Raw genomic sequence first — 19,453 nt, 5'->3', positions numbered from 1 at the left:
GATTACAGGCATGAGCCACCACAGCCAGCCTAAATTTCTCTTATTTTAAGTCACCTAGTTGGTAGTACTTTGTTATGTCAGCCCTAGCAAACTAATATACCATTCTATTATGTCATGTTAGTCACAATTCATGTTACATTTGTGTTTACTTGTCTCCTTCACTAGATGATAATTTTCAGAATGGTAGAAACTGCAGCTGTTTTTATTAATTTATTTAAAATTATCCTCCAATATTATACTATGCTAGCCCAAGGAAGGCCAAGGACTCACCAAGAGCAGAAAGGAATTCTGGTATTAAAAGCAAATGTTGGATAGTCTAGAACAGGTGTGGGAAAACTATGGTCCCTGGGCCAAATTTGGCCCACCCCCTGTTTTCATAAGACTTGTAAGCTAAGAAAGGTTTTCACATTTTTGAATGGTTGAAAAAGAAATCAAAATAAAATAATATTTCATGATATGTTAACATTATATGAAATTTAAATTCACAAGTAAAGTTTTATTAGAACATAGCTACACTCATTTACATATTATCTAGAGCTACATTCATGCTACAAAGGAGAGTCACACAGATCACACTGTCTACAAAGCCTAAAATACTTACTATCTGGCCATTTAGAGAAAAAGGAGTTTGCTGAGCTCTGGTCTAGAACATGCCTTATGGGCTATGTGAACTGTCCTGGGATTCACAACTCCTGAGTGACATAATGTTGCAGGTGCACATTCATGCATATTCAGTGTTCTAGAACACCATCATGATATAAACTAGCCAGCACATTCACCTTTTCTACACCAAGAATTCCACAACAGACTATTGACCAATTCTTCTTCTGAGAAGAATATAGTTCTGGTTTTATTATTAATATTGATGAACAAAAGGGATTTACTGATTAAAAACTTTCAACTTTCATGAAATGTTGCTAGAATGCATGTATTCTGATAAATTTAGGAGTGTATGAATGTAAATAGAATGGGTAATGATGATTATTACAGATACTTATCCAAATTTGTCGATCCAAAATTTACAGCATACTATCCTATAAGCCAATCATAGGTACAAATCTCGTTAGTATTGACTGATTTAGATAAGAAAAAGGATAGGAATAGGTATTATCGTCATATTCGCACAAAAAGCATCATTTACCTTTGGTGGAGAAACAAATCGAACACAGTCCAGCCATACAGTTATAAAGTGCTGCCCACATATTGCACATGTTTTTCCCTGAGAGATCATGCTCCTGACTTGTGGGTACCGTTCGATGCCATCCATTAGGAAAGGGTTATTTTCTGCTAGCTGATTCATTACAAATCTTGATGTTATTTCCTAAATTGAAAAAAAAATACAGTTCCTCAGATTGTTTTCAAAACTATTTTACATTACATTGATTTGCACTTCACTAGATAAAATGTATGGTTTATTATCTAGATTCTATTAAATTAAGATTCTGCAGTGTATCTAATGAATTGTGTTGTAAATGACTGGCATTGCAAATAAGTTTGGTTTTCATCAATATAAGAATAATAAGTTTCTTACCTTGTCATATTTCTACATCTCTTACAAGTCATAATACATTTGCATTACACATATTATAAAGTTAGACATAGTTTAGGTTTAAATCTGGCACCTCTCATTACAATAAGCAAAGACTGTACAAACATTCAGACTGGATTCAAAAATGAATTTTGTCATATTCGCTAAGGTCTAAATCCTAACTACTTAAACTGTGGTTCACAGAATGCATCACATGGGAGCTTATTAGATATGTGGAATGTCAGACACACTCCAGACCTACTGAATCAAAATCTGCAATTTAACTAGTTCCTCAGGTAATCTATATGCATATTGAAATTTGAGAAGCACTGGCCTAAATTCCTTGCTGCATTGAGAACCTGAATAGTGCCATCAAAAAAGCAATGATTTATATGAACCAAATATCTGAATTTAATCTTAGTTAAACCTATCTACCTAGATATGTTCAGAAAATTGACTTGCAATAATAGTAATAAAATACTAAATAATAAAGGGAAGAAGTAAGAAAAGGGAAGTTGCCTTTCACTAGGGCTATCATCTTAATAAAAATATATTACATAATGCATAAAATTACATCTTCACTGACCAAGCAAAGAAAATAAATAAACATTTGCCTGAATCCATTAAATTTTCTCCATTTTTTGTGTCAGTAGCATGGAAGTCCTGTATAAATGTTACAAAAACACTGCTTGAAATTTCAATCATGTTTGGGGATGATTTATTTGGTACATTTTTTCCTGACAAAAGTGAAAGATTTCCCAGTAGTATTGAAGGAGTCCACATAAAGCTCTGATAGGAATTTTTGAAAATACATATATACACACATAATCTTTCACACATTCACCCCAATTAAATTCTTTAAAAACTGAAAACATAACAGCAAAATCTTATAAATTGCTGTGCCCGTTTCCTATTACCCTTTCCCTCCCAATTAACAAGGACTCGAGAAAGCTGCCTTTCTACAGTAAACAGCCCTGAGCATGGATTCCTTATTTGTCTGATCCTTCAACAGCACGAACTCCTACCCACTTAAGCTCATTCTCCTGGGTGGTTGCCATGACTGAGGTCATGCTTTCACACTAATATTACCAGGGTGCCTAAATCAGATGTTTATTATCACCCTTTCTCCAACTACTTAAGCAGAGCATAGCTTGTGATTCTTAAAGAAATACTGATTTTACAGGTAGGCTTTTAGTTACATGAATTCAATGGCCAAGTCTTACTGTAAAGCTGTAGAAAACTCATGGATAAGGATTCATTACCCAACATAGCAGATGACAGAAGCATTTGCTGAAATACAAAGGACCTAAAAATAGGTTCATATAGATCACTTTTTCCATTTATGATTTCTGGACCCAAACATGTTTGTTGCACTCAGTATATCTGACCGCTCTTACATCACCTATTATTTATATTTTTCTTTTACTTGTTGCCAATGTGTTATTTTGGAAGGATAACATACACCATTAAAATACAAAGGTATTACTTGGAAATATAAGTATACATAAAATAAAATACTATTGGCATGACCAATAGTATCTTTTAGGACATCTCTTAGAGATGCATTTAATGCAATTTTTGAGAATATACTATGGTCTAATTCCAGTGTTATTTAAAAGTCAAGAAATCTTTTATAGACCAAAATGGTCTATAAAAATACTTCAAAATACTCAAATTGCTCCTTTTAGATAGCTTATATGCTATTTTCTTAGAATATTTGGAAGTTAATTATATTATAATTCATCACAAATGAAATTAATTTTATATGTCCTATTTTTCCCTACATATTTTTGAGTTATTAAATTATACACATAAAATTATATAATGTGAAAAATATAAAATGTAAAAACAAATATGAATCCTCGGGAGTGATGCATTTTGGAACTACTGTATAATCAGGTGTTATGATGTGTATGATAGGCACTAAAACATAGCATCAAGAGCAAAAATTCAAAGTCAGAGACAAATACAAACATAGATGTAAATTCTGGCTCTATGATTTATCTGCTGTGTGATCACATTTGAGTGAACCCTTAACTTCCCTGATCTTGAATACCTCATCTGTAAAATTGGGATCTTTTCCAATACTATCACATAGAGTTTGGAGAATTAAATTACATAAAAATGGTAAACCACTTAGCCTGGCATCTACTAATGCAGTATATTCTGGCTAATTTTTCTATAATATAGTTATTAGCATTAAATTTTACTTCATAAATCTCTGAGGTGTGGTAAAGTTTTTAAAATCTTTACCAAGGCATAATCCATATCATAGTTCCTGGAATTCTTTGACACATCAAGTAGTTTAATTAGTAACATTGACTAATTGCCCAGTAGCAATAACTCTTACTTTAAGCACAAATCAATTTAAGTCACTTTTCTGAGAAAAATTCCAGAGATACTCTTAAAACTACCCAAAGCATTTACATATTACAGGCAAAAATACCAACTTCCACTAAATGTATTGTAAAAATTAACGTTTGTGCTCCTGGACCCAACAGTTCTGAAAATTAGAACAATTTCTCTCTCATTCACAGCCCTCACAGACAAGGTTCTTGTCCTCGAAGGCTCTCTGTAAGACAGCTAGCAGATTGGGTTAACTGCTAATTCAGCCTCCTCCACAAACCAGAACCTCCTCCAACCCAGGACGACCCTGTCTCCATTTCTCTCAGCTCCCTATATCCCCTTTCTGAACCAATATTGCAGCTGGGCCTCTGGAACCCAACGGCTTAAGTTGGCATCATTGTTGCAACATTTAGTAGCTCTGTGACCTCACATAAGTTATTTGACCTCCCTGGATCTCCATTACTTTATCTATTAAAAAGTGGTCAATAATGATACTTATCTTTTTAGGGTTAGTAGAGGACTAAATTAGTTTATTCCTGTGTAAGTGCTTAGAACAGTACCTTGTCCATAATAAGCATAAAATAAGTATTAGCCACTATTATTATACTGAAATGATTGATGAAATGAGAAAAAATAAGTTATAAAGGAGTAAAAAATTAAATACAACAGTTACTCAAATCATTTAAAATTCAATTTCAAATAAGATGTTTTTCTGTTACAGAAGAGTAGGAAATAATGCTGTTTGTGAAAATATTCTGTGAAAGGGAATCTGAAAAAAGTAAATCAAACTTTACAAGATGTCAGTTCTTTGGGGCAGCAGTTACATTTTAGGGATAATATGCACAGGAACTAGAAATTTACTATGAGAATGGTCACTATCACTTCGCGTTTTGTTGTTGTTGCTTTTTGACTTTGGGGGCTTTTTGGAGACAGGATCTTTCTCTGTTGCCCAGGCTGGAGTGGAGTAGCAGGAACCCGACTCATTGCAGACTCAACCTACTGGGCTCAAGGGATCCTCTCACCTCAGCCTCCTGAGTAGTTGAGACCACAGGCACACACCGCCATGCCTGGCTAAGGTTTTTAAAATTTTGTAGAGATGGGGTCTCACTCTGTTGGCCAGGCTGGTCTCAAACTCCTGGGCTCAAGCAATCCTCCTGCCATGACCTCTCAAAGTGCTGGGGCTTCAGGCATGAGACACTGTGCCCAGCCTTGTATCTTTGTTTATAAAGGCCAAAAGGCCAGAATATTATTAATAATTTAAACATCCAACAGTGGGGAAATAGTTAAAAATATTATGATATTATCATATACAGAATATGATGTATTTATCAAAAAAGATGTCATGGTCTGGTTTTATTTTGTTTTGTTTTACTGATTGGAAAGCTATTCACAATAATTGAGTGGAAAAACAACTCTATATAGTGTATAGAGTTTGAACTCATCTTTATCTTTAATTACAAAAATATTCTGAAAGCATAAAAAATTCTAAAAGAATAAATGTGATAGAGAAGAGTATTAATTTGATTTCTTAGTTTTGTTTTGTTTTGTTTTTAGACAGAATCTCGCTCTGTTGCTGAGGCTGGAGTGCAGTGGCGCGATCTTGGGTTAACGCCATTCTCCTGCCTCAGCCTCCTGAGTAGCTAGGACTACAGGCGCCTGCCACCGTGCCCGGCTAATTTCTTTGTATTTTTAGTACAGACGGGGTTTCACCATGTTAGCCAGGATGGCCTCAATCTGCTGACCTGGTGATCCACCCGCCTCAGCCTCCCAAAGTGCTGGGATTACAGGTGTGAGCCACCGCGCCCAGCCTGATTTCTTAGTATTTTTATTAACTTCTATTGGCCTTTTTCCCCTCAATGTCTCTAAAGGAACTTATATTACTTTTGTAATAAGAAACTTTTTAAAAGTCAGTATAAGAAATTTTGATTTTCTTCATTGCTCATCTGTATTTTATTGTTTTCTATAATAAACAGGTATTATTCATACAATAATTTAATTTTAAGAAAAAGTAAGCCACTGGACAAGATTGGTTGTTCCCTGCAGCCAGGAAAGTTGATCCCATACAAATCCTAAAAGTCTTAATGACAATCCTGCACATTAGCTACAGATCCAAATGGATCTCAGAAATCTAAATTCATGATGGAGAATCACAGTCAAATGTGGAAGGATCTGTGATCTCTGACTTGGCTATTACAAAGAGTCCTCTAATATGCTTTCCTGTTCCTTCTTTTAATACCATTGACTTGTTTTGCTGAAGTGAACACAGTTTCTGGATCATATTCATTCATCCACTAGGGATACAGACAAGCAAAAAGGGAGGGAAAGAGGTAAAGACTACACTAAGAACAAATCAATACATCTTTAAATAACACTGAAAAAGCTAAAGTGAAAATAAATTTCTCTCTTTTATTCATCCTACAAAATATTTCCATTTCTCTGAGTGACTTAGGATTTCACTGGATTCCCAGAGTGACTTAGGATTTCATTGGATTCTCTAAGCAAGTCAAAAAGATTATGTATAGGATCCACATTGCCAATGGACTAGGATTACATTAATCATTTGCTGGCTTGGCAAGAATGTTTTAAAAGAAAATGCTTTAAAATTTAAATTGTGGCTTTAGTTTGAAGACTTAAGTGAATGAGGTAAGCCTTCACCTGTAGACTCCAGACGTTCTCCCTTTGTGTAGAAATCACTGGCTGCTGCAGGAACAGTGGGTTTCCCTCACAGTAGAATTCCCTCAGCTTCAGATCCTGAAACTTTTCAAACAAAATAAAAACCTCATTGCACAACAAAATAATGAAACTACCTCTTAAAGCTACATCATTAATATAATTAAACTGAAATTACTTTATTTAGGACTAAAACTCCACAGTAAATACTAATGTGGATTTAAGTCGTAAATAAAGTAATTTAGGGGCACCTTGGGGCATACTCTACTTATCAGAAGCATAAGAATTTTAATAGTGTCATGAATGGCCATGACCTTAGGGGTCACTGGTCATATCCCCATCCTGAACAATTGAGAAAACTTGTTTAGGGTTATAGAACTGGTTAGCAATAGAACAAGCATTAATAAATTGAGTGCTGGGAACATTTTGCAAATATATTTATCAGAAAACCAAGCATAACAAAAAATAACATCCGAACAGATATCAACCTCTAGATCTCAAAGACTGCCTTATGATCCATTTGTTAAATGAGGAAAGTAAAAGAAATATAAGAACATCAAAATGTTCACACCATAACTTATTAGGGACCTTGAAAATACTACTAAAAATACAAAAATTAGCCAGGTGTGGTCATGCATGCCCATAATCCCAGCTACTCCGGGAAGCTGAGGCAGGAGAATCCTTTGAACCCAGAGGCGGAGGTTGCACTGAGCCAAGATTGTGCCACTGCACTCCAGCCTGGGCGACAGAGTGAGACTCTGTCTGACAAAAAAATAAAAACAAAAACAAACAAACAAAAACAGAAGATGGAAGATATACAGTTCACAAGGATATTTAAAACTTCCATGGAGAAAGTCTAAATCCAACTGTACTCTACAACTTCAGTAGAAAAAGAAAAGATTAAGAAGAGAATAAGAAGAGACAAGACAATGTCTTACTCTCTTACAGAATATTTGTCTTGCCTCCCAAAAACCCATGTAGCTTTCGCAGTTAACCTAATTTAGGGAGTTATTTCTCTGAACCTAAATTTCAGCTATAAAATGGGGACATATGACCTATCTTAAGTAGCATGCTGGTAAACCAGGTCCTTGAAATGAAGAAATAAAAAGCCTCAATTTGCAGTGAGTGTTGACCCCACAGTGTAAATCGTCCTGCTATAGCTGATTCACTGAACACAGAGTTTGGGAAGGGATGTGCAAAATTAGCTCTTGCAAGCCTGGGTGAGGTGGCTCTACACCACTGCATCTCACAACATTTATAGGGAATTTAGAGATATTTCCATAATTTGAGCCCAGAATTTGAAACATAGCAAGCATGCAACAAATTAAAAATAACTGATTTTAAACATCTGGGATATCACGTCATTAGGTTTCAAGAGTACAGGAAAGCTTACATAACACAGGCAGATGTTTAAATAAAATACAAAGCTCAAGTCTATGTTGGTATCACCTTGAGTCCTGGTCTCAAAACAGACATTCTAACTTTCTTAATTCAGTTTCCTATGTTAACCATCTCAAGGGCACAACCTAGAGAGTTGAACCCAGTGGCAGTTCTAAGTCAGTACTCGGTGTGCTGAAATGAGAAGGGTTATTCCTTGTGCTTCATTCTATATAACCACCATTTTCCCCTTTTTTGTCCTAAAGGATATCATTCCATAATTTATACTAAACTCCAAGTCCTCTAAGAAAAAAACCAATACAGAGAGATTAATGTAGACGAGAAAGAAGGAATAAGTAAAACAGAAATGAGCAGGTGAAGGACACAGAATGATCTTAGAATATTCATATATTTTAATTATCTTGTCCTTTGTGACCAGAGGAAAAGGCATTTAAGTGAACCCCTGGATAAGTTTGAAAACACTGGATGGTTGAAGGAATCAGACATAGTCCTTTCAACTGTTTGAAGCAGAGAATAAGATCATATGTCAGTTAAGTTTGAGGCAGGGTATCAGCGTGAATGGAGACAGGAAGAAAGCAGTGAAGGTTTGAAATGTCCCACAGTTTTCAGTAAAGGAACCTGGATAGAACCACATAAATACATTATACAGAAATGCTGAGGTAACCACTGTAATCTACACATTAATGGTGGCCCCTGTCTGCACAATTATGTGCTTCCCTTTAGCATTCAGCTTCCCAGATCCAACACAAAGAGTTTGCAGCATAAATATGTCAGAAAGTAGAAGAATGAGCAAGTTGTGTGTACTAAATATTAAAGGGCAGGACTGCTCCTTTTCAGTCCAGACTGGTTACAGAAAGGAATAACAATACCAGCTCTGATGGACTAGGAGAAAAGAAGATGTGGCAAGACATGAAGTCTCAATGACTTTGACTTAATGACTCACTGAGTGACTTCATGTCATTGAGTCATTAAGTAAAAGATATGGATATAAAGCAATATAGCTTGAACATAGAAGGAACCAGTGGTCAAATTGCCATACCAGACCTTAATTCTTCAAATTTAGAGCATGTGAAGGTGACGTCAAGATCTACATTTGACTGTAGACATGGTTTGCTGAAGTGAAGACTGAGGAAGCTCCTTAAAATGAAGGATTCAAGGAACTTTGAAGCTAAGATGTCTGTCAGCTGCCTTCCTGAGTAATGGTCTCAAATATTTGGCTGTCCAATGGACCTCTCCAGCTGGAAGTTCCATAGGCACCCAAAGTTCTAAATTCTAAGCCTAAACTCATGTTTCCCCCCAAATTATGCTTTTTCCTTTTTCTCCTCACCCACTTTGAGTCTCTCACCATGTCCTGTCAATTCTACCTTCTTAAGGAAAAAGAAGGCCTTCTTCTCCAGACTTGGAGACCTCTATTTACATCTTCCATCCCATACACCTCCTCACCACCCCCACACAATCTTCTCCTACTCCTGGCCCGACCCACTACCCACCCCACCTTCATTGGAGGCCTTTGTCTTATGTGAGTTATTGCAATGGTACTTGAATTCATCTCAGTGAAAACTTTTGCAGAAGAAATGGTTTTCTGAAAGGAAAATTTGGTCATATAACCAACCTTGCTTAAAACCTTTCAAGGTTCTCTTTTGTCCATAGTATAAATTCAAAGCCCTCATATGTCATACTTGGCTCTCCTTGGCTGACTCTCCAACGGTATATCCTAATAAGCACCATCTTTACACTTTTAAGCTTTCAGAGGTACTTAGAGATCTCATGACAGGCCTGTGTCTTATCTCAGTTATGACTCATGCCATACCCTTTTAACTCATCCTACACCTGGATCATCTCTTCAAAACTAAAATGTCACCCCTCTAAGCTTCTCCAACCTCTATCAAATGTTTCCTTGTCTCCTCATTGGGCCTGGTATATAAATGAATCATATTACCTATAAATACTCTGAGACAATCATTGTTGAAAAGTCTATCTTCATCTATCAGGCTTTGGTCTCTTTAAGAACTATGACTTATGTGACTAATGCAAGCTCAAAATTCAATGCCTAGTACAGAGCTGATGTTCAATAAATGATTTATGAATAAACAAATATCTTCTCAGAAACCCCAGACACATTTGCTTCTCCCTGCACACTCAAGATTTGCGAAGGCTTTCTTCTCCAGACTTGGTAAATTTTTACAATTGTTCGCACAAAGCCCCAGGCCTCAGGAAGAATATATAAATTTAGCAAGTCCTTCTGTTGCTTCAGACTAGCCCAAAGTAATGAGGGAGATCAGAAGGGGGCTAGATTAGCAGGAGCATTTATAAAGTAAACTGGGGGTGAGGGAGGAAGCTGAGATTTCACATGGACTCAGAAATAGAACAAATAAGTACAGTATGACAAATTACTGTGCACTCTTCAAAGCATCTCAAAATTCACAGGGTTACTCTTTAATGAGAACTGGGATTCCTAAATAGGCTTAAGGTCCAGTTTTGGGGAGGGAGGATAAGATTCAAGTGTGGGGGGTAAGGCATCCAAAACTTAGATTTAATTAATAACTCTAAAAAAGGATATGAATACTATTTATGACCAATGTGAAATTCAAAAAACCGTATGATAAATTTGATATCTAATCAGAATTGTAGAGCAATTAGGCTGATGATATCATTTGAACATAAGAAAGCCAAAAAATCTGTACTGGGAACCCCTCTCTCACACACCCTGCATGAAAAGGAGGGAAAGTAGTCAGAAAGTTACCTAGAGTCATAATCCTTCAGTATCTGCTGAATACTTGTCCCAAGAGAAGATCCTTAGAGGGAGCTGAAGAGAAGAGGCTAAGAGCCAAGACTGGGGTGAAATAGATAACTAAACTCCCAGGCTATAAACACACACACACACACACACACACACACAAACACACACACACACAGAGAGAGAGAGAGAGAGAGAGAGAGACAGAGAGAGAGAGAGACAGACAGAGAGAGAGATGCTGAGACCTTCCTCATTCTAGTCAGGGAGAAGCAGTCGAAAGCCCCCAAGTCCAGGCCCTGCCCCACCCAGTACCCTGGGCCTTAAAGCCGAAGGGAGAGTCCTCTTCGGGCTTTTCCATTTAAACACCAGCATAGAAATAACTGATCTGGGAGGGCTTATTTGTGTCACCGCACAGTCCCCACCTCATGCCTGCTTCAGACCCCATTTCTGCCCTTGAACTACCTGAGAACCAGTAGCCCGAAGAGGCCTCTACTTCCACCCTGCCTGTGTGTGCCAACCCTAACCATGCAATTGCTTTACAATGCAAATCACACCACTTCACTCCCCCACTTACAACCACCCAGTGGTTTCTCATCTCACTCAAAATGAAATGCACACTCCTCACCCTGGCTTACAGGACTTGGTTATGATTTGGATTCTTCACTATCTCTTCAGCCTCATTTCCCAGTACTTGCTCTCTCACTCTTTCTCCACTTCTCTCTGTCTCTTTCCACTGTGGTAACATTGGCTTCCTTCCCAAGCATTCTCCACCTTGGGACCTTTGCATTTCCCTTTCTTGGAACAATTTGCTATCAGTTTTGTCCGTATCATAAAACATCACAACAAAATGGAGTAAGATCTTCAGTGGTTTGAGAAGGGACGTACTTATGACCCAAAGATTAAATAACCAGAAAGTTTTCTTTGTTGTTCCAAAGCAACATGAAGACCTTCTCATATGTGCGTAAGATATGCACCTTAACCGAAGAAAACTACTCATGACACAGCAGCTGAAAGGCAGTAAGAAAGAAAGAAGAATTTGAAGGATACATTCTTTTAGCCTGTCAAAACACAAAGAATAAAAATTGGAACAGCCACTGCCCCCACGCAAACAAGATTAGGGGAATCTGGAAACAAATTAGCAATGTCATTTAAAAGGCTGAAAGTTATTCTTACTCTTTGAGTAATTCTTATAGGAATTTCTCCAAAAGAAACATTTAAAAGAGACAAATGTTTGTGCATAAAAGATATTTCTCAGAACTATTTAAATTGGGTGGGGGGGATGGGCAGGTGGGGTTTTACTCTGTCACCCAGGCTGAAGTGCAGTGGTATGATCTCAGCTCACTGCAGCCTCTACCTCCTGGGCTCAAGCTATTCTCCCACCTCAGTCTCCCAGGTAGCTGGGACTACAGGCACATGCCACCCTACCCAGCTAATTTTTGGTATTTTTGGCAGACACGGGGTTTCACCATATTGCCCAGGTCTTGAACTCCTGAGCTCAAGCGATTCATCCAATTCGACCTCTGAAAGTGCTGAGGTTACAGGTGTAAGCCACGTGCCAAGCCTAATTTTTTTTTTTTTTAAACCCTTTTCTATGTTAAAAAAAAATGAATGGTAAATTATGTTATCATATGCCTGAATCCTCTGACACTTAACCTTCTCATTTCACATATCTTACAAAACCTTTCTGGGTCATTCTTGCCACCAGGCTTCCTTGCCTCTGTGTTGCTGTTGGTAGAGTCACACCTCAGGGCAGACAAGAATCGCCATAAATTCATCATCACCAACTTCAAGTATACCCTCAGTGGTTGCCAACAATTCCAATCTAGTTAACATGCTCTTCTAACTAAATATTCCTTGCTAACTCATAATTCTTTGCCCAGCCATAAAATAGTGCTCCCCAGAGCCCACTACATTCTCTTTTCACTTTATCTTCTTTTTTTTTTACCCATATTCATCAAATTGATTAAATCTCTATGGCAAAAACTCTGGTTCCATACTCAATAGGCAACTATATACTCAAAATATTCACATGTCAAACTCACTGTTTCCAAGATTGAACTCATGATCCGCCCTCCTAAATTTTGGTCTTTGGTCTTCTTATAGTATTGTCTATCTCAGCCCATAGAAAACATACTAACTCCATCACCATTTTCAAATTTACCTGTTAAATATCTATTAAATATGTTCAGGTCTTTCCACCTTTCCTGCCACTACCTTAGGCCAAGTTACCTTCATTTCTTACTTGACTTCAGCAAAAGTCTACCAGAAATCCACCCCACATACCCTCTGGCCTCTCTCTAGTATGTCTGCCATTCTTCAGATGGAAAGATCTTTTCAAAATAAATCTGATTATGTCACCACCTACATAAAACTCTTTGAGATTTCCATTGTCCTTGAAGTTCAAAATCCTTAGCAAGCCCTACGTTCCTGGGCCACAGCCTGCTCCCATACAATCTGTGAGCACCAGTCACACTGAATTTCTTCCAGTTTTCTGAACATTCATGTTCCCTCTCACCCTAGGGCCTTTCCGCATGCTATTCCCTCTGTCTGGAATGTATCTTTTCCCTTTACCTCACTGATTGTTATTCATTCTTCAGCTGTCAGCTTGTGTCACCTCCTCCAGGAAGCCTTCCCCAGTTTACTTATTTAGTCAGGCTCCTGTTGTCTATCATGGATCTATGTTCCTTTCGCTTAGTGTGCTGATTTCAGTTTGTAATTATACATTTAAAATGTTAATTATTTGGTAATAATTGTTTCTCTACACACGACAGCTCAGAAAGAGCAGACACTCTATGGTTTCCTTATCATTCTGTCTCCAGTTCCTAATGCAAAGCGTAAACATATAATGCAAAATGTATAGATCTAGAAAGATGGACTTGGGAGTCAAATTACCTTGTTTGGATTTCAGCTCCATACTTACTAGCTGTGAGAACTTGAGCCATATTACTAAACCTCTTTAAGTAAAATGGGAATAAGAATTATAAGTTCCTCATAATGGTTAATATAATTGTTAAATGATATAATCCATACAAAGTACTTAGAACAGTTCCTGTGGCATAGTAAATAATTAGTATTAGCTGTTATTATCACAGTAGGTAGTCAACAGTTTCAACCATTAATAATTTAAACATGTATCATTTATTTTCTATTTTGTGTTATAACGTTTTAGTAAGTATTCGGATTAAATATCCTATGCCCCTTAAAATTTATTAAAAATTTAAAAGGTAATAAATTTAATGATGTTTACAAGAGATTTTTAATGACAAAATTGTCCTGATATGATATTGAGTAAAGTAAGCAGTATGCAAAACTTTTTTAAAAATATCTTTTAAATCATAAATATTAAAACAAAACATAGAAATGTGCTAAAGTATTAACAGTTGTCAATGGGTTGTACAGTTGTAATTTATTTTATGCACTTTCATAGTTTCCTAAATTTTCCAATTCAGAAAACTATTTTTATAACCAAAAGAAATACTAGAAAACCCTTTCTTCATGTAAATGTCGGAAAATAGACCAAAAATAGGTCCCCTAATGTGAAGGAAAATGTGCTTGTCAAATAACAAAATGTGCTTGATAGTCTTTTATTTTTTCATATTTTATGTAAAAAATCATCATCATTCTTTCTTCTTAAGTGAGTTCATGCTAAAGAGTAAGACAAAAATCCCCATTTTGGGCCTCCAATGACTATCTTTAAAGTCTGTAGTCTGCTTTTTAACCATCTAGTTAGATCCCCTGAACTTACTTACCTTATTTCAGACACTCCCTTCTCATGAGGACCATTGCTGCCAAGTTAAATCATATGCCTAATTCCATTCATCAATTGCTTCTTTCTCCTACTGATGTTTCTAAGGTACTCCTCTTCCTATTAACTCTTTGCATTATCTAAACCCTACAATGTCTCTTAAGTTTTGCCAGTTTATTTGTATGAGTCTTTCTCTTTTCCTTCTAAATAATATCCTGGTCATATAAATTGTCTTTGTGTAATTGTCCTACACAACTAAAGCAATAAATCTATCTGACCACTTAGTTTGCATGTATGTTATGTCAGTTCCACATGTTGTATCTCTGATATCTAAACATGCCACAATATTATAATGAAATTTCTCTATATGTGTATGACAAAAGATGAATGACTTCAATACTTTCTGTCCCCCACTAAGTAATTAGGAGGAGAATGAGGGAGGATGGAATTTTAGTTCCACCTTGCCTTGGTTTCATCACACATTTATATTTCACTTTTCATAGCCCAAATGTGTTCATAATTTGCCCAGCAATGACTCTTCAGTTACATAATTATTATCTCTGATAACAACTTTATTTCTAAATCATTTATACAAAAGACTTCTAGCAATTCTTATCTTTTTTTCTCCATATAATTTCTTTAAAATAATTATAAATTGTTCTACTCTTGAATCTTAATTCATTGTCTTCAGCATTGGCACCTGAATCACCATAAAAATGACAAAGGGAAACAGGAAGATAAAAGCAAAAAGCTAACAAAATATTTACCTCAATTTTACATATTAATTGTACTGTCTGAAAATTAAGGAAAATTTTCCTTTTTACTGGATTGCCCCTGAAACTCTTCCATCTATTAGGAAGAAAGTCATCTAAGTTAATTACATGGAATAAAAGATAACTCAGAACAAGTTACCAAAGCTGTTGTTTTAAGTGGCCCAGAAAGAAGAGGGGCCATATCAACTGTAGCACACAAGTTTTCAGCTGTTGCAAACAGAAATGAAATAGGCCTCCAGGCCTGGACTCTTTCCAGCTATTACTCTGTCATCTATCATATATCATCACATTTTATCCATCACAGAAATCTGATAAACATATAGCACAAGAATTGGAGTTGAAAAGCAGAAAACATTTAGTGTTAGAGAATAAACCCTAGGAGGTTTGGAAAGAGACTGAGATAAAAAGAGAAAGAAATACAGGTTTTTAACCCTACAATTCTACTGCTAGAACCTACAGACTTTTGTTTCTCCAGAATAGTTGGTACTATTCATTTCCATTTCCCCTTGTTCACTTTCTGCTTTTGAAAAGAAAATTTTCTGCATTCCAAATAGATTTGTTATCATTTGTTGAGTACCATGTGCAGCAGTGTTTCAGAACAGTGCTCATTCATACCTATATAGGAGCCTAATACTATTGGCATCAAGAGTCATTTTTGCTTATTATATTAAAGTGGATTTATATAATTATGTAGAATTATAATTCTTAAACATATTTCAATATATATATATATAGTTGACACTTGTCATATTTGATACAAATAAAGTAAAATACAATGGTCTATTGAATATTTGCCTGAGATCGTATCTAAGAATCAAATGAGATGAAAAAGTACAGTAATTGATTGTCACATCTTTCCTAGAATACCTTTACAAATAAATTAATAGAGAATACCAAAATTTCCTTAAAACTCTGATAACATTTACCCTTTTATAGAATTTATACTATTCCTGAATGACTTGATGTTCAAATAATAAATACAAACATGTGCAGCCTAATTTTGAGATGATCCATTTAAAATTGCCATCTATGGTTCTAAACTGTGTATTCTTTATGTGCTAATCAGTCAGTCCTTGATTAAAGGATATTGTAGTCATAAATAAAGTAATTCAGATCTGATTCCTCCCCCCTCAAAAGACTATAATTACCTATTTTTAATAAAATGACCACACAGTTAACTAAATATAAACATAAGTAAATAAATTAAACAGAACATATAACAATATTTCAAATATATTTAAACTTATTTACTGCAATGATTAATTTTATGTGTCAACTTTACTGGGCCATGGAGTATCTAGAAATTTGGCTAAACATTATTTCTTGGTGTGCCTTGAGGGTGTTTCTAGATGAAATTAGGGAATTGATGAACTGAATGAAGCAGACTGCTCCCCCCAGTGTGACTGGGCATTATCCAATCTGTTGAGGGCATGACTAGAACAAAAAGGTAGAGGGAGGGAGAATTCACTCTGTCTGACTGAACTAGGACATCAGTTTTCTCTTGTACTGGGACTGAGGCTTATGCCATCAGCTCTCCTGCTTCTAAGGCCTTCATGATTGAACTGGAAGGATACCACTGGCTTTCCTGGGCCTTCAGCTTGTATACAGCAGTTAGTAAAGTGAGACTGCTCAAACCCAAAATCATGTAAGCCAATTTATTATAATAAATATGTTGAGAGAGAAAAAGATAGAGATATCATGTTGGTTCTGTTTCTCTGGCAGACCCCAATACGTCTATTTAAAATATATCATAGAGGCCGGGCGCGGTGGCTCACACCTGTAATCCAGCACTTTGGGAGGCCTAGGTGGCAGATCACAAGGTCAGGAGATTGAGACCATCCTGGCCAACATGGTGAAACCCCATCTCTACTAAAATACAAAAAAAAATTAGATGGGTATGGTGGGACACACCTGTAGTCCCAGCTACTCAGGAGGCTGAGGCAGGGGAATCGCTTGAACTTGGGAGGTGGAGATTGCAGTGAACTGAGATTGTACCACTGCACTCCAGCCTAGTGTCAGAGTGAGACTCTGTCTCAAAAAAAAAAAAATATATATATATATATATATATATATATAATGGTGCCTGAAAACATAAGCCAAATAAACTACTAAGGAAAGAGGCAATGGAAATGCAGCTGAAATAGAGGATGCCATGAAATAAATTCTGTAACAGAGATACCTACAAAAGGATACAAAGGTTCTTTGTATCTACTGATCTAGTATAAGTTTAATACATAAATGTGGTTCTGTTTCTCTGGCAGACCCCAATACATCTATTTAAAATATATCATAGAGGCTGGGCGCGGTGGCTCATACATGAGAGAAAAGAGAAGATTCAGTAAAAGAAATATTGTTACACTGGACCAGAAGGAAATACACCAAAATGTGAATAGTGATCATCCCCAGAGAGCATCTAAAGTAGTTCTTTAAAGCATATCCAATTATATCACTCCTCTGCTCAAATAAAACTCCAGTGGTGTCACGTCTCACTCAGAACTTAGTCCTTTTCAAGATAGTTAAAAATTAGTCGGGAATACTATTCAACATACAATAGGACCACCAAACTTTTCCTACTCCATTGATGCCCCCTTTCTAAGTGAAACCACCCACCTAGAAACCCTGTCATCTGCAGATTTTACACCATATAATTCTACTGCTTGGAAACTGAACTAACTGAACAAGAGCTTGACTCTTGAGCCAAAGAAAACCAATATACCCTGACCACAAATTCTGATTCAATCACCTAGCCACAAAAGGGCTGGCCTAATCATATACTCCTCGGGAATTCAAACCAAGAAATATGGAAATAATTTGACATTTAGCTCTGGAAGCTGAAATAGAATAGGTATTATGTCAGGGACTGGAGAGTCTACAGTGGGCTATGTGCACATTGAAGTTATAAAGGAATAGAAAAAAGGTATAAGCAGAAGCAGCATTTGGAACATTGCTAAGATATGTTTCATTTAAGTGTAACAGGTATGATGACTTAAATGTTCATGCAGCTGAGGATTCCAGCTCATCCTTGAACTGAGAATCACATGCTAACTCCAGTACCTCTGAGCTCTGTCCAGCCTTACCCTATCTCCTGTTTGAGTCTCCATGAGATTTTCCCTACTCCTCCCTGTGTAACTTTAATTCAATTCCATTTATGTTCCAACCAAAGAACCAAAAGAAAACACGCACAGCAATTTCAACATGTCATAGAATTCTCCTGCTCCACCTTCGGCAGATAGATAAGTCACTCCAATGTTTCTAAATTGCTTCAAATAACCTTCATGGGTATTTTTTAGTGAATTCTCCTTTGCAAAATGTCAAACTTTACTTCTCTCTTCTCTCAATCTAACTAAGACTCCCAATCCTTAGTCATTTATTCCTTAAAAACAGTCTTTTCGGGTTTTAAAAGCCAGTTATACAGTTAGTACCTCTTCACTGGATAGGACAGCCGTATACCTAGAGATGTTCTTTCTTTCTTTTTTTTTTTTGTAATCTATTTTTTTCTTTTTTTTTTTTTTATTATACTTTAAGTTCTAGGGTACATGTGCATAACGTGCAGGTTTGTTACATATGTATACTTGTGCCATGTTGGTGTGCTGCACCCATCATGTTCTTTCAACCATACTTGTAAACCTTGCAGCACTGGTTACAAAGAAAAGCTGGAATGAGCAGTAACCAGACTCTACAAAAGGCACTTTCCCTAGGGAATACCAAAGATATGAAAGCTCCCAACCTCTGTCCTGGAATAGTCTACAATTTAAACTAAAGAATTCCATTTTAAAATGTATTCAGACCAGGCAACAATTCATAGCAGTGAACTAGACAAAAGATATTCAAAGATTTCGTGAAGGCTGTTTATAGTTTGAAACCTAATTGTGAGATTTTGCCTTCCATTTATCTTATCTGACAGGAAATTTAAACTTGAGTGGTCAGATTCTTGATGGGGACTGCAGAAAGAATGCCAGTTGAAGCTTATGGCTTGGTTTCCATACAAGGCCCAGTGTGGTTCTAAATAAAGCCTTTCAAAGGCATAGCACCTTTAATTTCACTTAGTATATTTTCGTTCTTCTGTATTAGACTATGTGTTTAAAGTGGTTCTTGAATGCTTTTCTTCACCTTCCTTTAAGTCACTATTGTAACCAAAAGAATACTGTTTTTTAGCTTTTCATATAACTTTATCTGTACTTGATAGTAGACTATAGACAAAGCACTGGACTTACAGGCTGGGAAAAGGATTCAATTCATTTCTTCCACACAGCCTC

At 36.4% G+C, this 19,453-nt stretch overlaps 1 protein-coding gene across 1 annotated transcript in view; it reads right to left on the bottom strand.

Annotated features, from left to right (window-relative positions):
* The window catches only part of LRRC69 (leucine rich repeat containing 69), a 134,364-nt gene that overhangs the window by 18,829 nt on the left and 96,082 nt on the right, over positions 1 to 19,453 (bottom strand). The window contains exons 8-9 of the mRNA XM_030937651.1: positions 6,530 to 6,631; positions 1,142 to 1,321 (exon numbers count right to left, since the gene is read on the bottom strand). Coding sequence (XP_030793511.1) covers positions 1,142 to 1,321; positions 6,530 to 6,631 — 282 coding nt within the window. The remainder of the gene's footprint in view (positions 1 to 1,141; positions 1,322 to 6,529; positions 6,632 to 19,453) is intronic.

Source organism: Rhinopithecus roxellana, chromosome 9, assembly GCF_007565055.1.
Source record: "Rhinopithecus roxellana isolate Shanxi Qingling chromosome 9, ASM756505v1, whole genome shotgun sequence".
Classification (NCBI taxonomy): domain Eukaryota; kingdom Metazoa; phylum Chordata; class Mammalia; order Primates; family Cercopithecidae; genus Rhinopithecus; species Rhinopithecus roxellana.
This window is presented reverse-complemented; position numbering and strand designations above follow the sequence as displayed.